Here is a 26,578-nt window from a genome sequence, read left to right as displayed (position 1 = left end):
AGTTCTGCAGTTTTTCATATTTTGGTTATCACCCAGCAGTAAATGAACAAAGTAAATACTATTGGTTCCCTAGATATTAATTTCTCATTTTGCTCCTCTCAAATGGTTAAAAGAGTTATGGTGTGGCATATAGTTTGATGTGTAATGTTTGCCATTTCTGCAAATGGCAGGTTTCAAAACTTGGATACAACGGGACATGGCCACCACATATGCATATGTCACCATACTGACCGCAATGTTTACAGCCTTTTATACTGTTTGCATTTATTATCTGTGCCAGACATACTGCCAATAGTATTGAACCTGAAGCAGCATATGCATCAGAACAGTCTGCAGAGATTAAGAAGCAGCTTGGCAACTTCAACTCCAGCAAAAACTTAACTAGGTGCTTAGTCATAGAGTAAGTCAGAGTTACTCACCTCCTGTTAAATCATATCTGAACAATCCTAGAACCCACTGAGTAAGAATGCATGGTGTGAATAGGTAGTGGCTATGGTCATCTACTGTGAATTTTGCTCGAATCTGGAAATATAAATGATGTCAAAACTACTTCTTTTACTACAAGACTACCACTTGTTTTCAACAATATATTGTAGTAAATTCCTACATTTTTTTCTACAAAATATATGTATATACATTTACATGCCTAGAAGCACAATCGTGCACAAGTTTACTTCCTACAAAATTCAACAGGACTTGCTCTCAAGTAAGTGTGCACAGGACTATAGAATTGTTTCATTAGTGAATAGCAAAATACCGGTATTCAGGATATAACTTTTAATCTCAGGGTTGAGGGTTCGAGCCCCACGTTGCAGGGAGTTGGCCTAAATGACCCTCATAGTCCCTTCCAACTCTATGATTCTATGAATCTTGCTTCCAGATGTATTGTACACAGTGCAGCTGCATTGTTCTAAAAGACACTGGGGCATTCAAATATTCACCATTATAAATATGACTACAAAGTTTAAAATCATTAAAACGTGGATACAGGTGAATCTGGTACATATACAGAAACAGTTTGTAAAGCACAGAGGAAACACAGAATGGGAGACACAATTGAATAGATTCATTTGCGCCACTAGGTATTTTGCTATTTCACCAGGATGTAGAAACTCGGAGACATAAATTCTACACTAAAGTTTATACTGTTTCATTAGAATCCAGATTAAATCATTTGTACCTGCTCATATACTTGAACCATAGATCCTGCCAACTGATGGATTTTCGCCAAAGATCCCCAAGCAGGATGATTCTTTAGGTTCTTGTGTAGAACAGGTTCTAAATATGCACTATAAATTGTTTGCAGCTGATCTCTTTCTGGATAACTAGAAATTGGAATTATAAGTATCAAACTTTCACAGTTATTTTAAATTACTTTGTATTGTTTACTTAGAACTATAACTATACTTAGAACTGGTCTCTTCCAACTCTATGATTCTATGATTCTATGATTCTATGATAACCATCAGTATGAGCCGAACAGACCAAAAATGAAATGCAGTTTGGCTTCTTTGAAGATCTTCATCCAAAAGATTGTGCCAGTAACTGGTTAAAAATGTTAATTTATAAGATCATTACATACAGTGACCATTTTGCACAAAGGTTCTGTTCCTGGACCCCGTGTACATCGGTGGAGTGCGTATAAGCCCGCCCAGCCCCCGTTATGCCCTCTTCCGGGACCAAAAGGACCTGTATATCTGAAGTCTCACATCAGTTGGATAGGCACAAAATGGTTGCTGCCTGTACTATTTTTTATCCAGTAACCAAAAGATGAGTCAGAACCAGACTGCATTAGCTATGCTTTCAATTAGATTAATGCAGGACTACCTTAATATGGAAGGGACGCGGGTGGCGCTGTAGGTTAAACCACAGAGCCTAGGACTTGCTGATCAGAAGGTCGGCGGTTTGAATCCCTGCAACGGGGTGAGCTCCCGTTGCTCAGCCCCTGCTCCTGCCAACCTAGCAGTTCGAAAGCATGTCAAAGTGCAAGTAGATAAATAGGTACCGCTCTGGCGGGAAGATAAACGGCATTTCCATGTGCTGCTCTGGTTCGCCAGAAGCGGCTTAATCATGCTGGCCACATGACCCAGAAGCTGCACACTGGCTCCCTCGGCCAGTAAAGCGAAATGAGCGCCTCAACCCCAGAGTCGTCCACGACTGGACCTAATGGTCAGGGGTCCCTTTACCTTAATATGGATGATATCCAAGTTTAAGATCATATGACTTTAAGATAATGGGGAGGGTTCTACATGTTTGCACCCAAACATTCTTAGAATCTCCCTTCAGACTTTCCATGCTGAGAGGGAAGGTCTGAAATTGAGCCAGCAGAGGCTTGCATGTGCAACACCGCCTGCTCCCTTCTTTAAAGAGTGGACATGTTATATGTTCACTAAAGAGAATGTATAAATAAAAATTCTATTCTCCATAAGTGTCAGACTCTAGGGAATTCTCTCCCTCCCCCGGTGGCTGCAAGGAGCAGAGAAAAACAAAGAGTTCTTACTAATGAGTTTATTCAACCATCATGGCAAGAGACAAAGAATGCAGTCTGCCTCCTGTTAATAGCGTTGCTCCTCCCGCTTCCCTTCCTACCAACAGCATTTCCCCTTACGGTGGCCACCAGGGGCTAATTGTCTCCGAGTCCTTTGCTCTTGCACCCTCAATGAATGCTAAGTTCTAGGAGAAGGGGGATCAGAAATACTCTCCAGTGATAACATCAGCTGGCTGCCCCCTCCCTTCTCCCAACACCTCTCAACTCTTCTGTTCGCCTGTCTCTGAGCTGTGGCCTTCCTCAAACTACTGCTGTATTTCCTCTCCTTTGGAAGCTCCAGGAGAAGGGGGGTCGGCCTCTACCATTCCTCCCCAATCTTTCCCCCTTAACGCCAGGCCCTGACAATAAGCATACTACTTTTCTGAGGATAATGTATGTTAAGCTATAATTTAGAGAACATAGATGTGTAGAGGAATAAAAAGAGTTCATCAATTCAAAGTCAGTCTAATACATGGAAATATGAAGAATTATCAAGAAGATACTTACTCAATTGCACACAGACGGACAATAGAAGTAAACCTGGAAGTAAGTTTATGCTTTCCCAGTGTTCCCCCAGCAGACATGGAAGCCACAATCTGGATGTTTTCTAACCCCACCCATTCAAGATTTTCATCGTAAAATCCCTGATACGTCAGCACCTTGGGATAAGATAAAATTTACAGAACAGACATATATAATAAGCAGAAAAAATGTTTAATATTTGTAAGAGGCTTTTTAAAGACTATGCAAATAGCAGTAACTATGACTATGTGGTCTAATAAAGGTTAACTCTATGCGAAATGTATATATGCACATATTTCTTCAAGGAGAAATGCTGAATTATGTAAACAAAATCTACTACGGAAAACACATAAATTTCCTTAATTCATTCATTCTGAATGTATGAAATTTCTACAGTATATGAAGGTAAACATGAGGTGGTTAACACTCAAAATGGAAGGCACTTTGGGGAGAACTAGTCACTGGGAAAAGAGCGAAGACATGATCTTATAAGTTGGGGATGCTACAGCAAGCCCACTGTTAGCTGAAGAGACTGCCCAAATCACTACTGATGTTATGAGCCCCATAGAGATATCTAAACAGGGCTGATCAGAGCAAGAGGAAGAATGGGTTGATTGTGAACTGAATCCTGGGCAGGAGCCCAGCAACCTGGGAGGCTGATCTAGATGCTGAGAAGGGACCAAGTGGGTTGCCAGGAGAGTCCCACCTCAATGTCATCAGATGCCCCAATTGCCATAGTAGAGCTGCCTGACTCACGACACAAGGTGTAGAATTCCTCCTCATGGTGCATCTGCAAGGTTCATTATGTAGCTTTCATTGAATCTTGAAGATGCACCTCTTTACCTGGGCCTTTGGTACCTTATCTGTATCTATAGACAGAATTCAAACCCACCCTATTCTTTACACTGTAGCTTGCTTTAACTGATTTTAATATTAATATTTTAGTTATTGCAACCCTCCCACTGGACCCTTAAGGAGAATGGCTGGTAAGAAATAAAACAACACTGAATGGAAGCAATTTGAAGTAGGTTTTCTTACAGGTGACCTGTTTTCCACAATAACTGAACCAAAATGCTGCACTACAAACACTCCTGAACTTGTTATTTAAACCAAACATTATGCATCATAACTTGTCTTGCTTACTCTTGTCAAGCCGCAAACTTTATTCTGCACCCATGTTTAATGGACTGCGTAATTTCCTATTTGGGGAAAGGACTAATGTCAGAATTACGACCTGAGACAGCAATGAATGAATAGATAGCCATGCAGCGCACCCAGAAGCTCACCCTCCTGAACAATAAGTCTTCTGCTGACAGGCACACAAATGTATTCAGAGAAACATGCTTTTAAAAAAATACACAAGGATTTTCAAGAAACAAATATTATACCAGATATTATAGTGCAATTTCGTGAAAACATCAAATGTGACTCAAAGCAGAACAGGAAGTGTGAAGCTCCTTCCTATACTAGAATTCTGAAAGCAACATTTAAACCAAATTCTATTCACCTGCTGCAGGAAAGCCACAAGTGTGCTCGTCCCCCATTTATCCGGTTTGGGCAAATTGATATCCTTTAAGTATAAAACCAGTCTTTCACAATCCTTTGGCCTGTATACGCGCCCAGTATTGGTGCTGATCACCAAGCATGTCTGGCTTAATTTTTGGAGCAGATGTCGAGATGTAGTCTGTGCGCTGCAGTGAACTGTAGCAATTTGAGTGGACCGAAGCTGGGAAAAGGCATAACGAAGCAGCATTCTGGAGGGGGGAAATGAAAAGATGCAAATACAGCACATTGGGAGAGAAACATCTAAAGTCTGTCTTAGCCATGTGAAATGAACATGCAACAACTGGAAACCAAAACATTAACCTTGGACAAGTACATGGTTTTTACATGAGTATTCATTACAGCACAGCTAGTAAGCTAAACTTTAAAATTCTTCTAATCCTTCAGGCTTCTTTGAATTTTCATTTATTTGTGAGGTTGATCTTGCACAGCACTTCATTTGGAAGCTCCTCTCTCATTTTGCTAGTTCACAATTAATCCAAATCCCACCCACAACTCACCCTCAAGGCAAAGCTCCAACCACTTTGGACTCCCTCTAGCTCAGCTAGAGTTGGTTCCTTAAATGTGAGGATAAGCACTAGGCTTGCAGAAGCAACATATAGCCTAGGACCTGGGAATAGTTGCCTAGGCGCTAGATTAGTGTGCATAGGTATTCAGAGCCATAGAAATGACTGCAGGTGTTCTCTTTGACAATAAAGAGTTAACTATCTGCCATGTGCATTCCTTTGGCTGGGGAGCACCCTTGACACCATGTGACAACCTGACACACATGGGAAACCCACAGCAACCTGCACATTATATATTAGGAATATTCTTAGTTAACCTGCAATTCAGAAGGAATGGAGCACAGGGCAGTGATGTCATGGTATAAAAAAAACAGGTGGAGGAAATCCACATGCCTGGAGTAGCGGAACACATCCATCAGAGAACATGTGATTTTCAAGTAATACTGCCGTCAACATCATTTTAAGTTTTAGTAGGACTGCACTGATATCACAATTAGTATGAAAATGAAAATCCGTACCCTTTTCCACATCCTTCAGGCCCAACAAGAAGAAATGGCTGCTTACTATGAAAGCCTAGCCAAGGTTTAAAGTAATCCAAGCCTCTTTGCATATCAGGCGTTTGAATGACTGGAAGAGTCTGGACATTGCTGAAATCATCAGCAGTCAGGTTTTCGGGCTTTTTCAATTGGTATGACATTAGGCGTTCAGTATCTGGATCATAATAGGTGTCCAATGGTTTGTTGGGATTCGGTGGAGACTCACGTGCCCAAGCAAACACCTTTCAAAAATTATATTAAAACATTGTTAAATGTACTCCTAAAAATACCAAACGTAATTGCTATTAAACACATCCTTCACAAAAACATCTATTTATTTATTTTGCCAGATTTTATTTAACATTTGATTGAAATAAAGCCTCAAAGCAGTTTACAAAGTGAATAAAACAATAAAATAATCAGTTAAAACAGTTAAAACCAAACATTCTATATCTAGACCATAAGTCTGGATATAGAAACTTAGATACAGAAAATAACTGTATCCTCTTTTCATCTAGAAAATTATCTCCCAAGCTTGAATATGTCAGTTCATGCTCAGAACATAAAAAGCATGTTCCCTTCTAATGATTCTAGAGAGTTAGATCTAGACTGTTAGCCACATTTTAGTCCTATTGAAATCAAAGGGACTAAAGCATGACTTAGTCTGGATCCAAAACACTGACTCTTCATTCTCCACCACATGTAACAGAAGTTTCTGCTACTCAGGGTATTATTTCATTATTATTTATTAGATTTATTAGTCTCTTTCTTTTTCTTTTAACAAAACTAAATGTGACTTTCAACAATAAATATTCACAGCGATGTGGCAAAATGGCTTCACTGCTGTTCTTTTGTCCAACCCCTCTATATAACTTCTCCTTCTGCCTGAGAGCCAACAATAAAAAGCTTAGCTTCAAAAAAAAGTGTACTAATCTTTTTGTATTGAGACATGCTAAACTTGTACAATGCTTTATCTTCATATGCTATCTAGAAATCACTATACATTTTCCCTTATCACATTGTTTGTTATGTAAGAAATTTTGTTGCACTTCACATCTGATTTAGACTATTAGGTTTTGTTTTTGGTGGCACAACTGAGTGCCAATATAAGTTCTTGGCTATTTTTCTTCTTCTTGAGAGACATTTTTAATCTTAAACTCTTTCTCTCCCTCTCTTCCCCTCTATGTCTAACCTGAAACTGCTAATGCTTAGAATAATTTTGTCTTCTCAATAATACCTCTTTTGTAAATTCCTGCCGTGATTTCATGTTGAGATTTCCACCTAGTCCTCTTATCAGGCTGATTATAAACTGTCCACGTTCAGTGCACTCATGAAGATGGGACAAACCATTCATCACTGTTCCAACCAAACTTGTTTCTACCACATAGTCATTCTGTAAAATAGAGCATGCAGTAAGCAACCTGTAAACTAGCTTGCAACAGCAGGACCAAGTTTAAGTAGGGAGGCAAATATTAACAGAAACTTGAGAGTGGCCAAGACAGCACTCAAAAGTACATATACAATCTTAAAACATCAATCTTAAAAAAGCAAGGTGTCTGGTAGAACATCTGTCTTAAGAAGCAACACATAGATTCTATCTACTATCTTAAAACATTTGCTCTGGTAACTACACACTCACTATAGTTAATGCTCATAGGCTCCACAATCAGCAAAGCAATGGATGAGCAAGAAGGAAAGATAGGATGGGACTGACTCACTCCCTCCTTCTGCCTCTCCACTCTATCACACATCAAATGTGTTCTGATCTCTTGGCCCAGGAGATCAGCACTGTCCCTCAGAATGGAGAGACCCATTCTGATATCCCCTTGCCTGTTGAGGCTTTGGTCACAGTGTTATCCATGCAGATGAGCAAGATATTTTTTTTTTTTTATAAATATTTATTAAGGTTTTTAAATATAAATGCACACATAATAAACAATCTTATTTCTGTCATAACAATTTCATCACTTCTTTGGACTCCCTCACGTCAGATGAGCTCACGTCAGATGAGCAAGATAGAATACATGTACAGAGAGACACGTGAGCACTGCTCCAAGCAAGGCAGGAAATGAAACTGGAGTTCAGCAGAGGCTTTAGACAAGAAAATGCTAATATCATTTCCTGCCTTTGAAACAGGAGGAGGAATTAGAACCCACTTAAAGACCTCCGACACTCAACTTAGAATTTGTCCATTTAAAATATTGATATACAGTGGTGCCCCGCAAGACGAACGCCTCGCAAGACGGAAAACCCGCTAGACGAAAGGGTTTTCCGTTTTGGAGGCGCTTCGCAAAACGAATTTCCCTATGGGCTTGCTTCGCAAGACGAAAATGTCTTGCGAGTTCCTGCGGGGTTTTTTCCCTTTTTCCCCCCTTTTCCTAAGCCCTAAGCCGCTTATCAGCTGATCCACTGATAAGCCGCTTATCAGTGGATCCGCTAAAAGCCGCTAAACCGCTAATAGCGCTAATCCGCTAAGCTGTCAATGGGCTTGCTTCGCAAGACGAAAAAACCGCTATACGAAGAGCCTCACGGAACGGATTAATTTCGTCTTGCGAGGCACCACTGTACAGTGCTTTTTTCAATTAAAAAAACATTTAGAGGTACTCTCATTATCCTACTCATATTGAAATACTGCCCCTCAATGAGGCCAAACTTAGACACTCTTTATATATATATTGTCACTCACCTGTTTTAGGACCCAATTTAGAGCTTTCTCAAAATAATCCCCAATCCAGTTTTCAAGATTTTGCCTGCATTCTTCGGGTTGGTTCCTTAGCCAGGATTTTATCAATGAATTAAGATCAGTATCTTCATCACTAGAATGGGACATACCTCAGATTAAAGCAAGAATATATGTTGCCATAAACCAATATATAAACAAGTATAGGAAGAGCACACGCAGCCTCCTTGCCCAAGCCTACAAACAGGAGCGAACGAAGGCTAACCGACACCCAGGGCGGGGCAAACCGCCGGCTGCGCACGCTCTGTGCTGCTATGTACGACGCATGTGTGGCGTCGCTACATACAGCGCATGCGTGTGACACTGTGCATGCATTGTATGTAGTGGTTTGCTGCCGGTGCGCCCGAGCGCCATATGGATGGTGGCTAGATCCTCTGCTCACGGCTGCAGTGGCAGTGGAGGGATCTTTCACTTGCAGCTGTAGCGGCGACGGAGGGATCCCACTGTTACGAAAAAGGAGCAATGCAGCAGCGAGCTGCAGCTGGCTGGAAAGCCAAACAGGATGTTGATGTTTGGGGCTGTACCGTGGGAGCAAAGGGACAGTCTATTCACTGTACTGAGCACTGGATGTTAGCTCAGTGTGTCATCTGACCTGTACTGGATGTACAGGGGTGGAGTCTCTCTCTCTGCTGTTGGTGTTTGGAGAGTACAGACGTGTTTCTTTGTACTGCTGCATAGACAGAAATAAAGGCATGTAAATACATTTCTGTCTGTCTCTTTCCCCCTCCTGGGGAAGACAGGGAGGAGGGAAGAGTGGTGTGTTCTTCTCACGTTTGAGGAGGATCGCCGATAGAGACCCCGCCTGTCTCCTGCCGGGAGTCGCAGACAGGGAGGTCAACAAGTAATCTAAGCCGGGTGCCTGGAGAGTGGCAAATTCCTCTGACAAGGCTCGAGATTACAACACCCACCACTGTCCATACGGCGCTCAAGCGGCGCCAGCAGCAAACTGCTATGTACAGCGCATGTGAAGCATTGCTATGTATAGCGCATGCGTGCGACACTGCACATGCATTGTACGTAGCAGTTTGCCACCGGTGCCGCTCGAACGCCATATGGACGGTGGCAGGATCCTCTGCTTGTAGCTGCAGCTGCGAACAGAGGATCCGCCACATGCAGCTGGGGAGGCATGGTGGCTGTTTGCACCGCCGCGTCCGGGGGTGGCGGGGCGAGCACCCCATGGGGTGCCTTGTCACACACACACACACACACGACATGGCACCCGGGGCATACCGCCCCCTGCCTCCCTTGCGACCCCCTACAAACAAGCCCAGAAGTCTTATATTTGCCTTTTGAATTGCAGCTAAATGGTTTATTTAAATAAAATAATCTTCCATGTCATCAGTACTGAAAATTATGTTTGACAGCTTCAGAACAAGCCAAGCTATTAAGCATACTTCAAACTACACCTTCATGTCTTAGCATGTTCCAAAGCTGCTAATTACGATTTCCTGGTTTTGGATGAAATGGAAAACCATAGTTTACTGAAGACTTCCTGGCTTGTTCACTTGCTCATGCAAAGAAAGAAGCAAAAAAACTATGTGGCAGCTATGTCTTCTTCATATCTCAGCTTATTAAACCCAACATGGCCAACTATCTAATTGGTGTTTCTTTGAAGCCCTCTTTGAAGTTGTTAATATGCATAAGAATCCCATTACAGTTGCTGTCAGACCCACAACTCAATTTAAAGGGAACAATATGGAGAGGTCACCAATTCCATGTATGTAGTGAAGCCTGCCAATAACATTTGTGCAAGAGTGTTGTGCTTTTAAGAGACACTACCTACCTTCCAAATGAGCAACAAGCAAATGGAAACAATGAAGGGACAATGGAATGAAACAATGGTTGGTTAAAATAATGTGTGTATTTTAAATTAACTTTACCTCAAATTTTGTTCAACCTTCCTTAGAATATATAATCACTGAAAATCACTCTAATGCACATCTATGTCAAATGTCAAATTACCTTAGGAAGATCATCCCCATTCGAGATATTGTGGCAGGAGAAGCACAACTCAAATCATGGGTTTCAAAAACGAAGTTCACATTTGGGCCAAACTGAATTCTTTCTCCACTAGGCATAGTAAGCAGACGGTTGTCATCAAGGACAGAATTCAAGGACTCAATCCACTCGGGATCTATGTCACCATCACATATTATCCATGAAGTAACATCTATTTACAAACAGTAACCAAACATTGTATCTCAAACAAGTCACTTTTCAGTAGGAGTTCAAATTAGATTTATTTTAACATTTGCAATTGGAGTGGATACAGGGGACGGGAATTATAAATTTTGAGGAACTCCAATGTGAGCAACTGCATGTATGAACAAACAAGTAGATCAAGCCAAATGAATATGCTCTCTCTAACCACATGCTTATAAATGGCTACAATGCAAACAATTCTTACTGTCCCCATAGTCGTTTTCTTATTTACTTAGTGTCTTGTAAGTAAACACACATAGTAACACAGCTCCTTTTATGGTGATATCATAAGATCGACCAAACTTAGAATTATAATTCTATTCACACTTTAATACGTACAGTGGTGTCTTATTTCAGAGTAATCAAGATTAGGATCTAAAAATAAAACTCCTTGTTTATGAAAGCCAAGATTTCTAATTCACAGACGTACCTGCTGGTTCACGTACCACTTGTCGAGCACTGTTTGTAAGCACACCATCAGACCATTCTCTGGTGTCCATGTCTATATGGCCTAGTAACTGGCGGCGAGGCATAGCTTTGGGATTCATGGTATATTGTTTCACTACTTTGCCAACTTTCCCAAGTGCAGCCCTCAACATTCTCCAGAGGGTTGACTTGCCTGCACCGCTTGGGCCTACAATAACTACCCCCATCCTCTGGCGTAGTTGCTCATACAATTCCAAAACTTTCTTGATCTTTACCAAAAAGAAAAAGTAGAAGGATAAAACATACTTAAATGTTTATAGACATCATCCCTCAAACAAATAAGGAGCAGATAATAAGACATTTTCAAGTTTCCGTTTACCTTTTAAAAACAAAAAGGAACATCAAGTCCTGGTTCCTTTCACTTTGGGTGAACAAGGCACTTGATATTCTGGATTAACTCATCTCACGACCCAAGGAAGAAAGGAACATGTAACCAAGTTATGGCATTTAGTCCAGATCAGATGATTGCTCCCTAATTCTGTCCCATGACCAAGCTTAAGAAAAAAGACTGAGGAATATCCACAGCCAATTAGATAATGACATCTGAGAATAGAACCTTGGTCCCTCATCCTGCCTCCCAGGGGACTGGCACAAGTCAAAGCTCTCTGCTAAGCCAAGCCTAGTTGCTATAGCCAAGTGTGCCTTGGATGCCTCATTCATCCCAAACCAGAATGAATCTTCAGAGCCAGGAACCCATGTTCCTTTATCCATTTACAGTGGGAGATGCATCCAATAGTGTGGAATGTGCCCTAGCTAACTTGATCTCTAGGGTGGGAACTGGGTACAGTATGCTTCCTTTTTTCTTTTTCTTTTTTTGCAGGGTTCGTTTTGACAGAGGGAAACCATAAAAGAAGAAAAATAGCAGAGAGAGAACAAAAGACTCCCCCCCCCCAAATCTGAATTAAAAGAGGACACTGTAGGAGGCGGAAAGGAAATGACCGATCAGCAAAACAAAGTGAGTAAAGGTACCTAGTGGTTTGAGACCACGAATATAGTTCTGTCCTGGGCTAAGGCAGGTAACTTTTATGTTGCAAACAATGATCACAGGGTTGTTTGCAACATAAAAACACTAAATACATAACATAACAGCAAAAAGGGGGGGGGGAATTAACACCCCCTCCCATGGAAGGAGTCATCTGACCAAGTCTACACCACAAAATTAGTTCACCTGTTCCATTTTCCTGAGCAATGTGAGGAGGTAACTAAAACAACTGGATGCTTCTTTCACACAATTAGATAATAAAATCATTGCTTCTAGTGTCTTTAAATTGCATGGAGGGATTTTGTGTCAAGCAATTCAGATCAGATCAAGAACTAAATTATTTTGACTCTAATCTTACAGGTTTGCAAGGGTAAGTGCCACAAGAATCAATGAAGCTTATTAAAATGTAACTTAGTAAAATATTTTTACATTTGATTTTACATATATACATTTTGCATATATTCATTTACATAAACCGCAAACGTATTTCCAATAACTACGGAATTAATATTTTTTCCCTTTAGTATTTTTATAACCACAACAGATTCACTATAAGCTTCTTAAGACTTTTAGGCAAAGACCAAACTCAAGGTATTCAGTATTAGTTAGGGTTGTAGCTAATACTTACCTGAGTAGATATAATTTCCAAATTGGCCTCCTCAAAGACTTCTCGTAAAGCATTATTTAGCTCTGCATAATCTACATCCTTGAAGTCAATACCAGGAAAGACATCTCTAACTAATGCATCAAACCGTGCACAATCTGCAAACGTAAGCTTTGACATCGTATTGAGTCGCAGTGCTTGGACTACAATATGGCTTTCATTTACTACATGGGAGAAAAGATAAGAAGATACAATTTAATTTCTTCGTGCTTCAAGATGTAAGAGAAACACACTAGTTTGGTGTCTAGCATCACAAGATAATGCAATCCCTACAGATGGTGGATTTGTAATGCCTTAAATTTCACATGGAAATTCAGTGACAAAAGGATATACTGAATATGAAATATTGCATGATATACTGAATATGAAAATATTCAGCAATGTGGTGAAGACATTAATTCTTAGGTTTATGCCACAACTCATAAGAAAGCTATGGTCTTTTTAACAATAAGCTCAACAACTCAGAAAAAAATAGCTAATTGTTAATGCAAACCCACTGTGCCAAGCATTGTCTACTGTTTGACAGGACACCAGATTCAACAAACTTCCTATTTTTTATATTTCCCTATGACTTCAAAAGACATTAGGATTCCTGTAGCTATGTTAGATAATACACTACCGTGAAGCAGCATCTAACTTTGGCTCTTATTTGAAGCAACTAGGTTCCTGAGAATGGAACTAGGAATCAAGAGCAATGTGGGTATTACCAGCGGTCATGGTAATACGTCAACTCCGTGTGAACCTGGCCACAGCTCTTCCAATGACTGTGGGTCAGTTGCAGGATTCTAATTGCGGGGGGAAAGATTTTACATCTGGCGTCAAAAAGATTCCCACAAAAACAGAATGCTTGAATTTGAGAAGTTCTATAAAGATACAAAGAAAGACAACGTCAAAGTTTTACCTGTCTCTTTCATTCCATTTTTTTTCAACTGTCGAAGAAGGTTCCCACATCCCCTCAGAACAGTCTTCAGTGCTCGCAAGCCCCAATCATAATGCTGCTGAGGTGTCAAGAGTTCCCTGATTTTTTTAAAAAGTCATATTTTAATGCTTTCTCTATGTACAATCATTGGTCTACTTCCCTTTAGTACTTGTGAAGAAATCAAAAGCTTTAATGGAGTAACGAAGAGATGCAAAACCAGGGGCTAAGTTAGAACCCAACATTAAACCATGGTTAGTTCAGCTTAACTCCACTGTCAGAAGTGGTTCTATTATTCCTGCATTGCAGGAGGTTGGACTAGATGAACTCAGGATCCCACTCAACAATTCCGTGGTTCTATGATTCTGAATGCCAGTTGCTAGAAACCACAAAAGGGGAAGAGTGTTGTTGTGCTCAGATGCTGGTAAGGGCTTCCCATAGGTATCTGGCTGGACACTGTGAGAAGCAGACATTGGATTAGATAGGCCACTGGCCAGGCTCACTAACTACACCTCATCTGAAACCATAGTTTGAAACTGGATTATGAATCTCAGCTTGCATTAACTACGGTATATTATTATGTCAAAGCACATAATAATCATAATTTGCTGTGTCACTCTGTGCCTTCTGCCTCAATGGCTACAAAGATTAAAGGGAAGAGCAGTTGGAACACAAAACTAATAGTGTAGATAAGAGACATTCAACAGCACTTTCACACAAATCTATCTTTCATCTACCCAGCAACTGACTCCCTTCTCTGTCCATACCTCTCATTAAAAAGAGTCTCCAATCCAATGCCAGTTGTAATTACTACAATAACTTTATAATAAGGGCAGGGAGCCTTTTGGCTTGTGGGACCAGATTCTTATCTCCCCCCACTGCATGGGTCAACTTTGACAGGGAGTTGAGCCAGACAATCATCTTAATGACAACAGGTGATTGACAGTTGGGTGGACTGCCCCACCTTTCAAAGTTGGTCAGCAAGGGTGGGGGAGCTAGTTACAGAGCAGGATTTAACCTCATTCATCCCCTGATGGGACGTGGGTGGCGCTGTGGGTTAAACCACAGAGCCTAGGACTTGCCGATCAGAAGGTCGGCGGTTCGAATCCCCGCGACGGGGTGAGCTCCCGTTGCTCAGTCCCTGTTCCTGCCAACCTAGCAGTTCGAAAGCACGAAGTGCAAGTAGATAAATAGGTACCGCTCTGGCGGGAAGGTAAATGGCGTTTCCGTGCGCTGCAATGGTTTTGCCAAAAGCGGCTTAGTCATGCTGGCCACATGACCTGGAAGTTGTACGCCAGCTCCCTCGGCCAATAAAGCGAGATGAGCATCGCAACCCCAGAGTCGGCCACAACTGGACCTAATGGTCAGGGGTCCCTTTACCTTTACCTATCCCCTGATGGGTGTGGAGTTGAGCTATGTGGAGGAGTTCCCTGAATGAAACTGGTATCAGCAGCAAAACTAGCAGGATTTAACACCACCACATCAGTCAATGAGCAGGGAACTACCACATGCAGCTCAACTGAGCTGATCCCACCTATCAGCTGACATCAAGGTGACATCAATTAATTGACAGGTAGGTGTGATTTCAAAAGGACGGCCTCATGAGCCAAACAGGAGCCTCTGACAGAGGCCCCCCACCTCTGCCCTATAAAGTTAGTCAGTATTACTATGCTTGTATTGGGGAAGGAGATGTAAGTCAGTAACTCCCCTAAAGCCAGTCAGGAAATTGATGCATGGGCTGGCATTTGAACCTGGGTCTTCCAGCTCATAGCACCTACCCTTAATGAATATGCTACACTAGATCAAAAGAAGAAGACAAGATTGCTTCACAGCCATGACTCCCCCCTCTACGATTTTTAGTATTCAGGAATAGCAAAGTACCATGTGAGGTGATATTAAAGAATTAGCATGCATCCCAAAGAGCCAAAGTTTATATTTCCTAAATGGACTGCCTGGAGATAGAATAAAACACCTACCTTGCTAAATTAAAAATATCCACTAATTTTCTTCCCAGAGTTTTTGCATCTTTGAAACCTTCTGAATATAAAATCACTTCTGCAATGAGTTCATTATCAGGCCGAGTCATAGCAACAGGTCTAAAAAGTTGTTTGAGATTGTCGGGCAATTTTTGTCTGCCTCCATAGCCCTTTCCAGCAGGATTCATTGTGATAAAAATTCCAGAGTTGTGATCCATTCCAACCTGACATTTAAAAAATGCATTCATAAGGGACTTATGAAACAATTGTGTATCTAATGACTATTTGGAAAAGTCCCCATGTATTCTCATTCCCCATTTGCCAGAAACGGCAAGAAACAACTCTACCCTGAAGCTATTTCTTCACATCTTCCTTTGAAGCACCAGCACCAGCCGCTGACCCAAACAGGACATTGTACTAAAGAAGCAGTTGTTCTGATCCACTGGTGCCAAACAAATACATTTTAGACATCTATCTAGTTTTTATGTTCTTTCTCTTTATGAGAGCCTTCTAAAGATAATTGTTGACACAAACAAGCTGAAAATTCTAATTACTAAAATCCTTTGAATTATACTAGTGTACAGTTAGGACAATTCTTTGACCTTTACAGTTTTTCTCATGCAAAAAAAAAAAAAAAAAAAAGGTTTCATAAGAAATTTAGAAGAAAGAAAAAAGTAGATGGGGTCCAAGGATGATTCTTTCACTCATTAAGATCCTACAGAGTAGAGTGTCACTGCAAAGGTACAGGAACAGACAAGGTACATAACCCTAAATAAAGAAAATGGCAGAACTGTTGTAAAAGAGGATAAAATACCATACTTTACCTCCTTTCCAAGTAACTCACACACAGGTTGGTGTTTCTTTAAAGCATGTTGAATTGTCTGGATCTGCATAGATACAGCAGACAGAACAGCTTCCTCCAGCCTGTTGAACTCATCAAAACAGCCCCAGGCTCCACATTTCACTAAACCAACAAATATTCGCCCCATCGATTTCACATCAATGCCCTTGAAATAAGAATGTTAGTTAAGATATGGAACCTTCAGTATTCAATTTCCTATTTGAAAAGTTTTAATAAATGTATTGAAGGGGGGAGTAATGTTATTTGAAAAATACATTAGGGCCTATTCAGACATTGCTTCCCTCTCCCACTCCTCATGCATGGGGGGACTAGTTCACACACAGGTCTTAGTTTTGCATACTTCCTACTCCACTCCTGTTACTGCAAGATAGCACACAAACTAGGAGATTCTGCCTTAATTTAAACATAGGCTCTGTGTTTTTCTTTCACATGCTTACAAGGAATCAGAGATGGCACTGGGGGAGCAAAAGGAAACATGAGAGCCCAAGACCCACTCTTGATTTTGTCACATGCAGAGGTCTGCGGCAGGGGCAAATACTGTCTGAACATTGTTGTATTTATTAATAGAGTAACATTATAAATTATTGTTAATTCAGGATAATTTTACTTTGCTTTTCACAACCTGACTTCAAAAGGGACTTGCAAAAATATAGCATCAAAGATAAAGCAGCAGTAGCTTATAAAGGCCAAAACAAGGACTTGGAATTGAATATGCTGTCTCACCTCATCACAATTAAAAACTAAAACTTGTCTTCCAAGCAGTCCTCCCAGAGCCTTTACAGATTCTGTCTTGCCAGTTCCTGCTGGACCATAAGGATTCCCTCCGAGGCCCATCTTCATAGCTTGGGTAAGTGTGAGGTAACACTTATCAGTTAATGGCGTGTAAACAAGCTTTGGCAAATTACCCTAATGACATAAAGAAACATATCTTATCACCCAGCACAATAAGATCAAATTTACAATCCTAGCTCAATCGCACAGATGTAAAATAGACAACAGAACTGCAAACTCCAAATAAGTAATAATCTCAAATGTCAAATATGAGGGAAACCATACAAATGTGCATAAGTCTATATTTCCTGAAGTCGCCCACAAATCTGTTAGCTTGCCATGGAAGGAAGGAAGCACACCATGAAGTGAAAGAGGTACCTTATGTATGTCATATGGCTGAACAGTTGATGATTAAAAAAAGGTAAACAAAAATGGCTATTACAGTTGATGGGGAACATGTTATCAAGAGCAAACACAAATGAAAATAATTATCCATTCATTCTGGGATACAGGAGTCAAGAAATGTTTCAAGCACTTCAGCTAGTGAGCAAGGGTGACTATAGTTTTTGCTCCCCTTAAATAATATGGAATGTGCTATGAAGGAGGGATGGGGAAAGCAGTAGTATTTCTGAATGCAAGAAAAATGCATGATTAGGAGATCCCTGCAATAAATTTTGAAACTGAAATGAGAACAGTACCTGATACTCATAAGTGTACTCGAGTTCAGCATCTACCATTTGAATGTAGCATCTTTGATTCTTTAGATAAAACCTGAGTTGCTTCTTCCAGGCCCAGTCATCATTGCTCTGCACCTGGGCTTCATTTAGCTGCCGCACAGTATCAATGTTATGAATAACATCAAGAATAAGAGCTTTAAGCTTCAGCTCAAGGATCCCAGATTCTGAAGATAAATAATATTATTTCCAGGAGACCATTAAGCAGACCACTAAAAGTTTAAAAGCAATTATATCAGCCTCTTATTTATCTTGCTTTATCCAATCATAAGCTTCTCATTCACACTTACAAATAAAATGTAACAAAAGGAGGGAAAGTGTCACCCATTGTATACAATGTAACCATTTAACAGAAGATGTAATTTTTGTAGGATCTGAATTTAGAAGCAGCTTGCCAAGTGGCTTGTCTTATAGTATTAATTTTTAATAATTTTATTATTTATACCTCGCTCATCTGGCTGGGTTTCCCCAGCTACTCTTATGGTATACAGTGGTACCTCGGGTTACATACGCTTCAGGTTACAGACTCTGCTAACCCAGAAATAGTACCTCGGGTTAAGTACTTTGCTTCAGGATGAGAACAGAAATTGCACGGCGGCAGCAGGAGGCCCCATTAGCTAAAGTGGTGCTTCAGCTTAAGAACAGTTTCAGGTTAAGAACGGACCTCCGGAACGAATTAAGTACTTAACCCGAGGTACCACTGTACATTAAATGGTTTACATTACAGTTAGCATTGGAACGTCTACTTCAAATGGATTAGAGGATCAAACCTCTCACCCAGCAGATGCCCAGATGTCATATCCATTATTTTTAACCTAAAATTATTGGTTGTGATAAACAGATGAGGTAGTAGTACACCTATGAACTGAGAACTACCACCCCATCACCAACTTTCCCTTTTAGGACAAAATGTTTCCCTTGGGGAAGCGTAAGTACCACCTTACATGCACAAGGAATCCTACATCCCCCGACCTGGACTTTGAAGTCAGGAGAGGGGGTCTTTCTGGGTGTTCTAGGCGAATCAAAATGTTAGGATGTGCTGACCTGTGATGGTTCCATAGTTCACTGATGATATTTGGCAATTCATTTATAATGTTAATTGTTCAATTGTAATTTCTCTCTCTAATATATTGTTTTATACTATTTTGGAAGCCACTGTGATACCTTTGCAATATAGAGCAGTCAAAATGAAATACTACACATTAATCACATACAAAACAGTTCTGGATTACAGTCAAAATGGGTACAACCATACAAAATTACAGCCGTCATTCCGATTGTACAATTAGGGGGATAAAATTTTTAATATAATTATTAACAGCAAGTGTGCTTCAGTTATGAGAAAATAATTTCAAGCCTGGGGGAAAAAGCCATTGCAATCCTCTTTCATACCTGTATTGCCTGAATCTTCTGTATTAGTGTCTATGCTGGTGTAATGCTCCAATTTAGCCATCAGTTCTAATTCTAACTGTTGCAAATTACCTTCTTTGATTGCACATTCAACATCTTCTGTGAACTGAATTTGTTCAGCTAAACAAATAATCTATTGGGAAAACAATATTCATAAGCAAGAATGAATTTATATGTATTCAGTGATAGATGCTTCAACAAATCTTAGCACTTCATTCAGTGTTAAGCAAACTTCAAACCCACACTACTCCTCTGCTAAAACATACTAATATGCAAAGAGCTCTTCAAGTAGCTGGTTAACAATCTAATGTATGTTTTTTTTAAGAAGCAAATTGCACTGAGTTCAATGGGGCTTAGTTCCAGCTAATGGGGACTAAGTCATTTTTTAAAAATGTATGGAAATAAAGGGTTATGATTATTTGTTTGAAGACAGTAATAATCTGGAGGTTCAGATTGAGCTTCTATGCAACAGCTACAGGCTACAGGCACCATAAGTGACTGGTAAGAGTCACCCACCATTCAGCCTGGAGTAGAGTGACTCAAACAGGCAGCTCTTGGCTGCAAGCTGTTGTAGCTCACTGCACCATTCACAGAAGCGCTGGGAGTTGTTTGCAAAAACCAGGAGACTTCAATCCTGCCTGGGGTCTGCTGGGGTTCTGGGAACAGAAGGTAGCAATGCAGTAAGTTTATGGTCATGCCCTTAACTTTTAGGTTTCCATTAAATATTATTTAAAGCCAGCCCAGATGAAGCTTCAGTTACTATTGGGCCTCTTAAAAATACAGTGTTTCAACAAACAAACAAAGGTGTTCCCACCTTTACCAGTACCAAAACTGTGCCTAACCTTTAAAGATAAATGAATAAAATCCAATACAACTATCTGTTAACCTCAGCCTGTTAGCTTTAATTCAAAGTGCACAAAAATATTATTTCTTTTCAAGTCAAATATTCCTCCAAATGCAGTCTCTCCTTAAACAATTTTAATAACTACCATATTGCAAAAGAAAGAAGAAAAACTACCTGTGAGGGGAAAAGTGATGGATCAATTGAACCCTGAGTTCTTTTCCCAGCAGTTACGCAGTCACACAGTAATTGTTTCAGTGTTTCTTTCATCACCGAAGAAAGCTTGTTTAGCCAAACCTAGCAAATAACATAAAAGGAAACATCACAAATCACACTTACTTCTCCCAGCTTGTGTTATTATTATGTTTGGAGTCTACTTTCTCACCTCAACATCATTTGATAGGAGGATTTTATTTTTTAAAGGTACAACTTCGCCTTCTAAAGATTTCATTGCAAGAATGTTTTTAAAGTCCTCATCAAAGCTCACACTGTGAATTCCTGTTAATTAACAGCATAATATTCAGTTAATGAAGTATAATCTACTCCATGTTATTAGATTACAATAAAGCTTTTATACTACAGTACTATGTTTCATAAGAGAGGATTCAGTGTCTAAATAAATGTGTTCGTAATTAATGACATAATTTTATTAAAAGGTTCATCATTGTTATATGCATGCATGCATGCATAAATGACAAGACAATTATTATTTTTTTAAAGCAAGACTTCTGAAGAAAGATTTTCATCAGCCTTCTGTGGCTCAAGTGTTATACTTGAAGTATTTCCCAATTTTTCCATATCAAATGCTAAAAAGGAACTCTTTTTTTATTATTTGAAAGTGAAGATGATTGTAACTAAAGGTGCTTTGAAGGCTTCTATTGCCAGGAAACTAAGAACTGACTGCCAGCTGTTCCTAGATATATGCAGGTTTGTAAACCCTTGCACACAACATTGTTTTATGCATGAATTGCTTCTCATGTGGCATCCTGAAGCAATGAAATGACTCAACTTACCAGCAAAAAGCTTCTTCAGGTGAGACTGAATAACTAAAGGATTGGTAGACTGTCCCAAGATTTCTAGAAGATCATCGTCCCCAATAAAATAGAATCTAGGAAATGCAGAGCGCTTTTCCTGTTTCAAAATAGATGAATTCATTCTGCTTTTAATGCTAATATCATATTCCGCACTTTCTTACAAATGAAAATAGGCATAGCTCTGTACTTTTAACTTTGCTATCCGTGTACCAAGGTATACTGGCCAAACAGCCCACCCATCCTTATAGATTGCTGCAAGCACCTCTCTGCTTGTTATATGCTGCATTTATTTGATAAGGCAATTGCCTCTCCTACACTGACAGGAGTTTATGTTAATAAAATACCCCAAACAATTTATTTTTAAATAATATATATTTAATAGAACCAGAAGCCATTCTGTGCTGCCTGCTTTTCTGCATGCCCCCCTGCCCACGACATTCACCAGCCTGTAGCAACTAGGATTGCTCAATCCTCACTGGGCTGTTTGGGTCTTTCGTTTTTGTTTTTTGCCCTTTTAGGTTGCTTCTATTTTTCCCTACTTCTACAATCCTTGGGATGCACCAACACATTCTTTCGTGTTTCTCAGTGACCCTATTCTGACTCCATCTATGTCAGCTCACTATTAGATTAGAAATGTTTACCTCCAAGAATTCATTTAAGGATTTCTGACATCTCTGAAGCTGGTCAAGAATAGTGATCAAGGCATTTCTTATTCCTGCTCGAGCATTCAAGGATGTTATGCGGTTGTCAAGCTTGATATCTAACAATATTGATCTTTTAAAAGAACAGGGGTGGGGGTGTAAAAATATGTCATTATAATGTGAAAAATCATAGATTAATTCCTAAATTATTGCTTCAGTTGTATCCATGTTATAAAACTATTAATTCTGTTCCTGGGTATGAAAACGCATGAGATTAAAATAAGCTTTGCATACTTTTTTGCATTGTTTCATTCTGAAGAATGTTTTAAGATATTTGGATTGAAAGACATTGTGCAGCATAAAACTGACCTGAAGTCTTCATCGACTCTGTTGAATCGGGCTTGCTCACGAGGTAAAGCTCCACGCCCAAAAATGGGTTCCAGATAGACCCACTTCCTCTGAATTTGATTTAAATTTTGAAGATACTCATCCAGCTCAGCAAGTTTCTTCTCCCAAACAAAAACTTTATCTTGAAAACCTTTGTAATATGGAGAGTCCTTGAGTGACTGAAGGAGGCAACGATTGTCACCAACCTGGTTGACAATGTCTTTCCAGTCCTTAATCAACTTAATCATCCGGCTCTGGCTGTCTTCATAATCTGTCAATGAAAAGACAGCTCCAATTCCCCACAGCTCGAGCTCACGCAGGGCTTCTCGGATTGTAACTTCGCCATGAGCCCGACTGTTCAAATCCTGTTTTCAGACACAAATCACATTCAAGCAAATGTTTTGACTCTCATTTCTACTACAGCCAAACTTAAAACAAAAAGAGATTCAGACAAATGACAAGTCATGAAATATACAGTGGTACCTCGGGTTACATATGCTTCAGGTTACATACACTTCAGGTTACAGACTCCGCTAACCCAGAAATATTACCTTGGGTTAAGAACTTTGCTTCAGGATGAGAACAAAAATCATGCTCTGGCGGCGCGGTGGCAGCAGGAGGCCCCATTAGCTAAAGTGGTGCTTCAGGTTAAGAACAGTTTCAGGTTAAGAACGGACCTCCAGAACGAATTAAGTACTTAACCCGAGGTACCACTGTAATTTGTTAATCAATACAAGATTATCTTTTCAAAATCAAACACTATGGAACTAGCTACATATTGGTACACATGTGAATGATGATTTAAGGAACTAAATAAAAGGTTCTATGACAAACGCCACCTTTTCATTCACACAACAGCCACTCCCCATGAATCTTATGGAATCCACAATGTGGCTCTGAATACCAGTTGCTGAGAATCACAGATGAGCAGAATGCTGCTGCGCTGAAGTCCTGCTTGCATGCTTCCCGCAGGCATCTGAACTAGATGGGCCACTTGCCTGATCCAGCAGGATCTGCTTACGTTCACACAGTGAGCCTCCTGTAACAACCTGGGAGAAACACGCTCCTCTACTTCTGTTCTATGCGGCCTAGGACCCACGTACCTATGGGACCGCCTCTCCTGTTATGCCCCACGGAGGACCTTAAGGTCCACAAATGACAACATTTTGGAGGTCCCAAGTCGCAAGGTGGTTAGATTGGTCTCAACTAGGGCCAGGGCCTTTTCAGTACTGGCCCCAACTTGGTGGAATGCTCTGTCACAAGAGACTAGGGCCCTGCGGGACTTGGCATCTTTCCGCAGGGCCTGCAAGGTTTGGACTCAGTCTGGCCTTTGGTTTGGACTCAGTCTGACCCTTATGTTTCCCTCCCCTTATGGTTTTGATCTATGGGCTATTATTTAAATGAGGCTGCATTTTAAATTGTATTTTTAACCTGTATTTTAAATTGTTTCCCCCCCTATTATGTTTTTATTGTAATTTTACTGGTGTTAGCCGCCCTGAGCCCAGCTCTGGCCGGGGAGGGCGGGGTATAAATAGAATAGAATAGAATAGAATAAAAATAATTCTATCACTCCACTCCACTCTCCTTCCACTAACTTAGGTGTCAGGAAATGATCTAAAGGAATCTGAAACCTGCTGCTCATTCTCCAGGCAGCAGTCACTCACACTCACACAACTAGAAAAACAGGGCCACAAAATAGGAGTGTGTGTACACACACACACACACACCCCTGCTTCAGGCAAAAGACAGGAAATTGCTGAGCTAGATGGACCAATGGTCTGCCTTTGGATGGCCATTTGTCATAGGTGCTTTAGTTGAGATTTAGTTGAGATTCCTGCATTGCAAGGGGTGTGAACTAAATGAGGCTCGGGATCTGGGCTGCATCAATAGGAGTATAGCATCTAGATCAAGGGAAGTAATAGTGCCACTGTATTCTGCTCTGGTCAGACCTCACCTGGAGTACTGTGTCCAGTTCTGGGCACCACAGTTCAAGAAGGACACTGACAAACTGGAACGTGTCCAGAGGAGGGCAACCAAAATGGTCAAAGGCCTGGAAACGATGCCTTATGAGGAACGGCTAAGGGAGCTGGGCATGTTTAGCCTGGAGAAGAGGAGGTTAAGGGGTGATATGATAGCCATGTTCAAATATATAAAAGGATGTCACATAGAGGAGGGAGAAAGGTTGTTTTCTGCTGCTCCAGAGAAGCGGACACGGAGCAATGGTTCCAAACTACAAGAAAGAAGATTCCACCTAAACATTAGGAAGAACTTCCTGACAGTAAGAGCTGTTCGACAGTGGAATTTGCTGCCAAGGAGTGTGGTGGAGTCTCCTTCTTTGGAGGTCTTTAAGCAGAGGCTTGACAACCATATGTCAGGAGTGCTCTGATGGTGTTTCCTGCTTGGCAGGGGGTTGGACTCGATGGCCCTTGTGGTCTCTTCCAACTCTATGATTCTATGATCCCTTCCATCTCTACAATTCTATGATTCTATGATCCAGAGAGTATGGTAAGGTAAAGGTTAAGGACCGCTGGATGGTTAAGTCCAATCAAAGGCGACTATGGGGTTGCGGCGCTCACTTCGCATTCAGGCTGAGGGAGCCGGCGTTTGTCCACAGACAGCTTTCTAGGTCATGTGGCTGTTTACTTGCTGCCGCAGCAGTACCAACTTATCTACGTGCACTGGCATGCTTTCGAACTGCTAGGTTGGCAGGACCTGGGACACAGCAATGGGAGCTCACCCTGGTGCAGGGATTCAAACCACCGACCTTCTGACCGGCAAGGCCAAGAGGATCAGTTGTTTAGACCACAGCACATCCCTCTGATCCAGAGAGTGACCCCCTGAGAATGAATTGTGTTTCCCAGCTTTGGACACTAGAGGGCAACCTTGATCCACATGCCCACCATTCAGCACCACAGAAGAATGGAAACTACAAAAATGTTTTAATAGCCAAGTAACTGCTCCGTATAATTTTCTGCTTCTCAGTACAACTTTGAAAAGTAATTCTTGCCTTCAGTTCTGCTGCTTTCTCCACGATGACATCAGCCACTTTTAGAAGGTCTCCAAACACCAAGTTCTCTAGACTAGTACCCTTGGGAAGACCAAGAATACGAAAGAGGTCCAGCCAATGATCTGGCGACAGATGTTCTCCTCTAACGTATTTCAAGACAGGAAGTGTCATCTTTGGCAATAAATAAATAAAGGTATATGTATGAGTCTATCTCGTTTTAATATAACCTTGTTACATTCAGACAACTAGATTATTCTTCTGAATACTTAACAGTTATATGCATGCAAAGCATTATTAAAATCTGGAAGGAAGCTCAAAATTTATCTAACTTTCTGCATGACAGAACAATTCCTTATCTTCCTGGGCTCCTTTTGCAAGAAAGGGTGAGTTAAAAATTAATTAATTACCGTATTTTTTGCTCTATAAGACGCACTTTTCCCCTCCTAAAAAGTAAGGGGAAATGTGTGTGCGTCTTATGGAGCGAATGCAGGCTGCGCAGCTATCCCAGAAGCCAGAACAGCAAGAGGGATGGCTGCTTTCACTGCGCAGCGATCCCTCTTGCTGTTCTGGCTTCTGAGATTCAGAATATTTTTTTTCTTGTTTTCCTCCTCCAAAAACTAGGTGCGTCTTGTGGTCTGGTACGTCTTATAGAGCGAAAAATATGGTAATATGAGATGCCTTCTTCTTGAACAACTATTGAATTTAACCCTCCATAAACATATATACATTTATAGATAAAAACACCTCTCATAAATTTGGTACAAAGTATCCCAATACATCCTTTTTGCTTTCTTCCCCTTTTAAATTCAGCACCTTACTTTGTATGTGTCAACTTCTTTCTGCAACTTCACAGTCATTATAGTGTGTTCCTCAATCTTTCTCAGTTTGTCATGCCAGCTCAGTAAGAATTCTTCAAACAAGTAGGTCTTGCTTCTGCAATGGAACACATGTCAAAGAAAGTTCACAATGGGTCAACTACTGTTATAACCAAGGAATGCCAGCAGTTCAGAAGAAAGACAGACCTGAATGTAATCCAGTCTTCATTAGCTTTTTCTTGAAAACCTTCTTGGAATTGTTCATATAATGCCCAAATTTCTGCACAGCTCTCAATGTCTCTGCGTATTTCATCGGCTAAAGAGAAATCAGGCTCTTCTAATTCAAAGTGACAGCAGTCATTGCTGAAGGAAAAGAACATGGCAATGTTAAAATTGTATCCCAGATAAAATTTTATATCCCCCTCTTCCCTTAAAGAGCTCAGACTGGGCTAAAAG

General features: G+C 40.6%; 1 protein-coding gene across 2 annotated transcripts in view; it reads right to left on the bottom strand.

Moving 5' to 3' along the window:
* DYNC2H1 (dynein cytoplasmic 2 heavy chain 1) overlaps nucleotides 1–26,578 on the bottom strand; it is a 147,931-nt gene that overhangs the window by 96,186 nt on the left and 25,167 nt on the right. For both annotated transcript variants that reach the window (XM_081859973.1, XM_081859974.1), the window contains 24 exons: nucleotides 26,330–26,485; nucleotides 26,126–26,240; nucleotides 25,308–25,478; nucleotides 22,283–22,665; nucleotides 21,914–22,046; nucleotides 21,252–21,369; nucleotides 20,624–20,736; nucleotides 20,416–20,535; nucleotides 19,380–19,530; nucleotides 17,952–18,154; nucleotides 17,206–17,388; nucleotides 16,445–16,627; nucleotides 15,621–15,844; nucleotides 13,630–13,745; nucleotides 12,693–12,892; nucleotides 11,027–11,291; nucleotides 10,357–10,564; nucleotides 8,341–8,470; nucleotides 6,892–7,047; nucleotides 5,637–5,896; nucleotides 4,557–4,803; nucleotides 3,035–3,186; nucleotides 1,181–1,325; nucleotides 420–522 (listed from right to left, as the gene is read on the bottom strand). In XM_081859973.1, coding sequence (XP_081716099.1) covers nucleotides 420–522; nucleotides 1,181–1,325; nucleotides 3,035–3,186; nucleotides 4,557–4,803; nucleotides 5,637–5,896; nucleotides 6,892–7,047; nucleotides 8,341–8,470; nucleotides 10,357–10,564; nucleotides 11,027–11,291; nucleotides 12,693–12,892; nucleotides 13,630–13,745; nucleotides 15,621–15,844; nucleotides 16,445–16,627; nucleotides 17,206–17,388; nucleotides 17,952–18,154; nucleotides 19,380–19,530; nucleotides 20,416–20,535; nucleotides 20,624–20,736; nucleotides 21,252–21,369; nucleotides 21,914–22,046; nucleotides 22,283–22,665; nucleotides 25,308–25,478; nucleotides 26,126–26,240; nucleotides 26,330–26,485 — 4,235 coding nt within the window. The remainder of the gene's footprint in view (nucleotides 1–419; nucleotides 523–1,180; nucleotides 1,326–3,034; nucleotides 3,187–4,556; nucleotides 4,804–5,636; nucleotides 5,897–6,891; nucleotides 7,048–8,340; nucleotides 8,471–10,356; nucleotides 10,565–11,026; nucleotides 11,292–12,692; nucleotides 12,893–13,629; nucleotides 13,746–15,620; nucleotides 15,845–16,444; nucleotides 16,628–17,205; nucleotides 17,389–17,951; nucleotides 18,155–19,379; nucleotides 19,531–20,415; nucleotides 20,536–20,623; nucleotides 20,737–21,251; nucleotides 21,370–21,913; nucleotides 22,047–22,282; nucleotides 22,666–25,307; nucleotides 25,479–26,125; nucleotides 26,241–26,329; nucleotides 26,486–26,578) is intronic.

This window comes from Podarcis erhardii (genome assembly GCF_964252035.2).
Source record: "Podarcis erhardii genome assembly, chromosome: 4".
Taxonomy (NCBI): Eukaryota; Metazoa; Chordata; class Lepidosauria; order Squamata; family Lacertidae; genus Podarcis; species Podarcis erhardii.
Note: the sequence above shows the minus strand (reverse complement) of the source record. Positions and strands in the feature narration are given on the sequence as shown.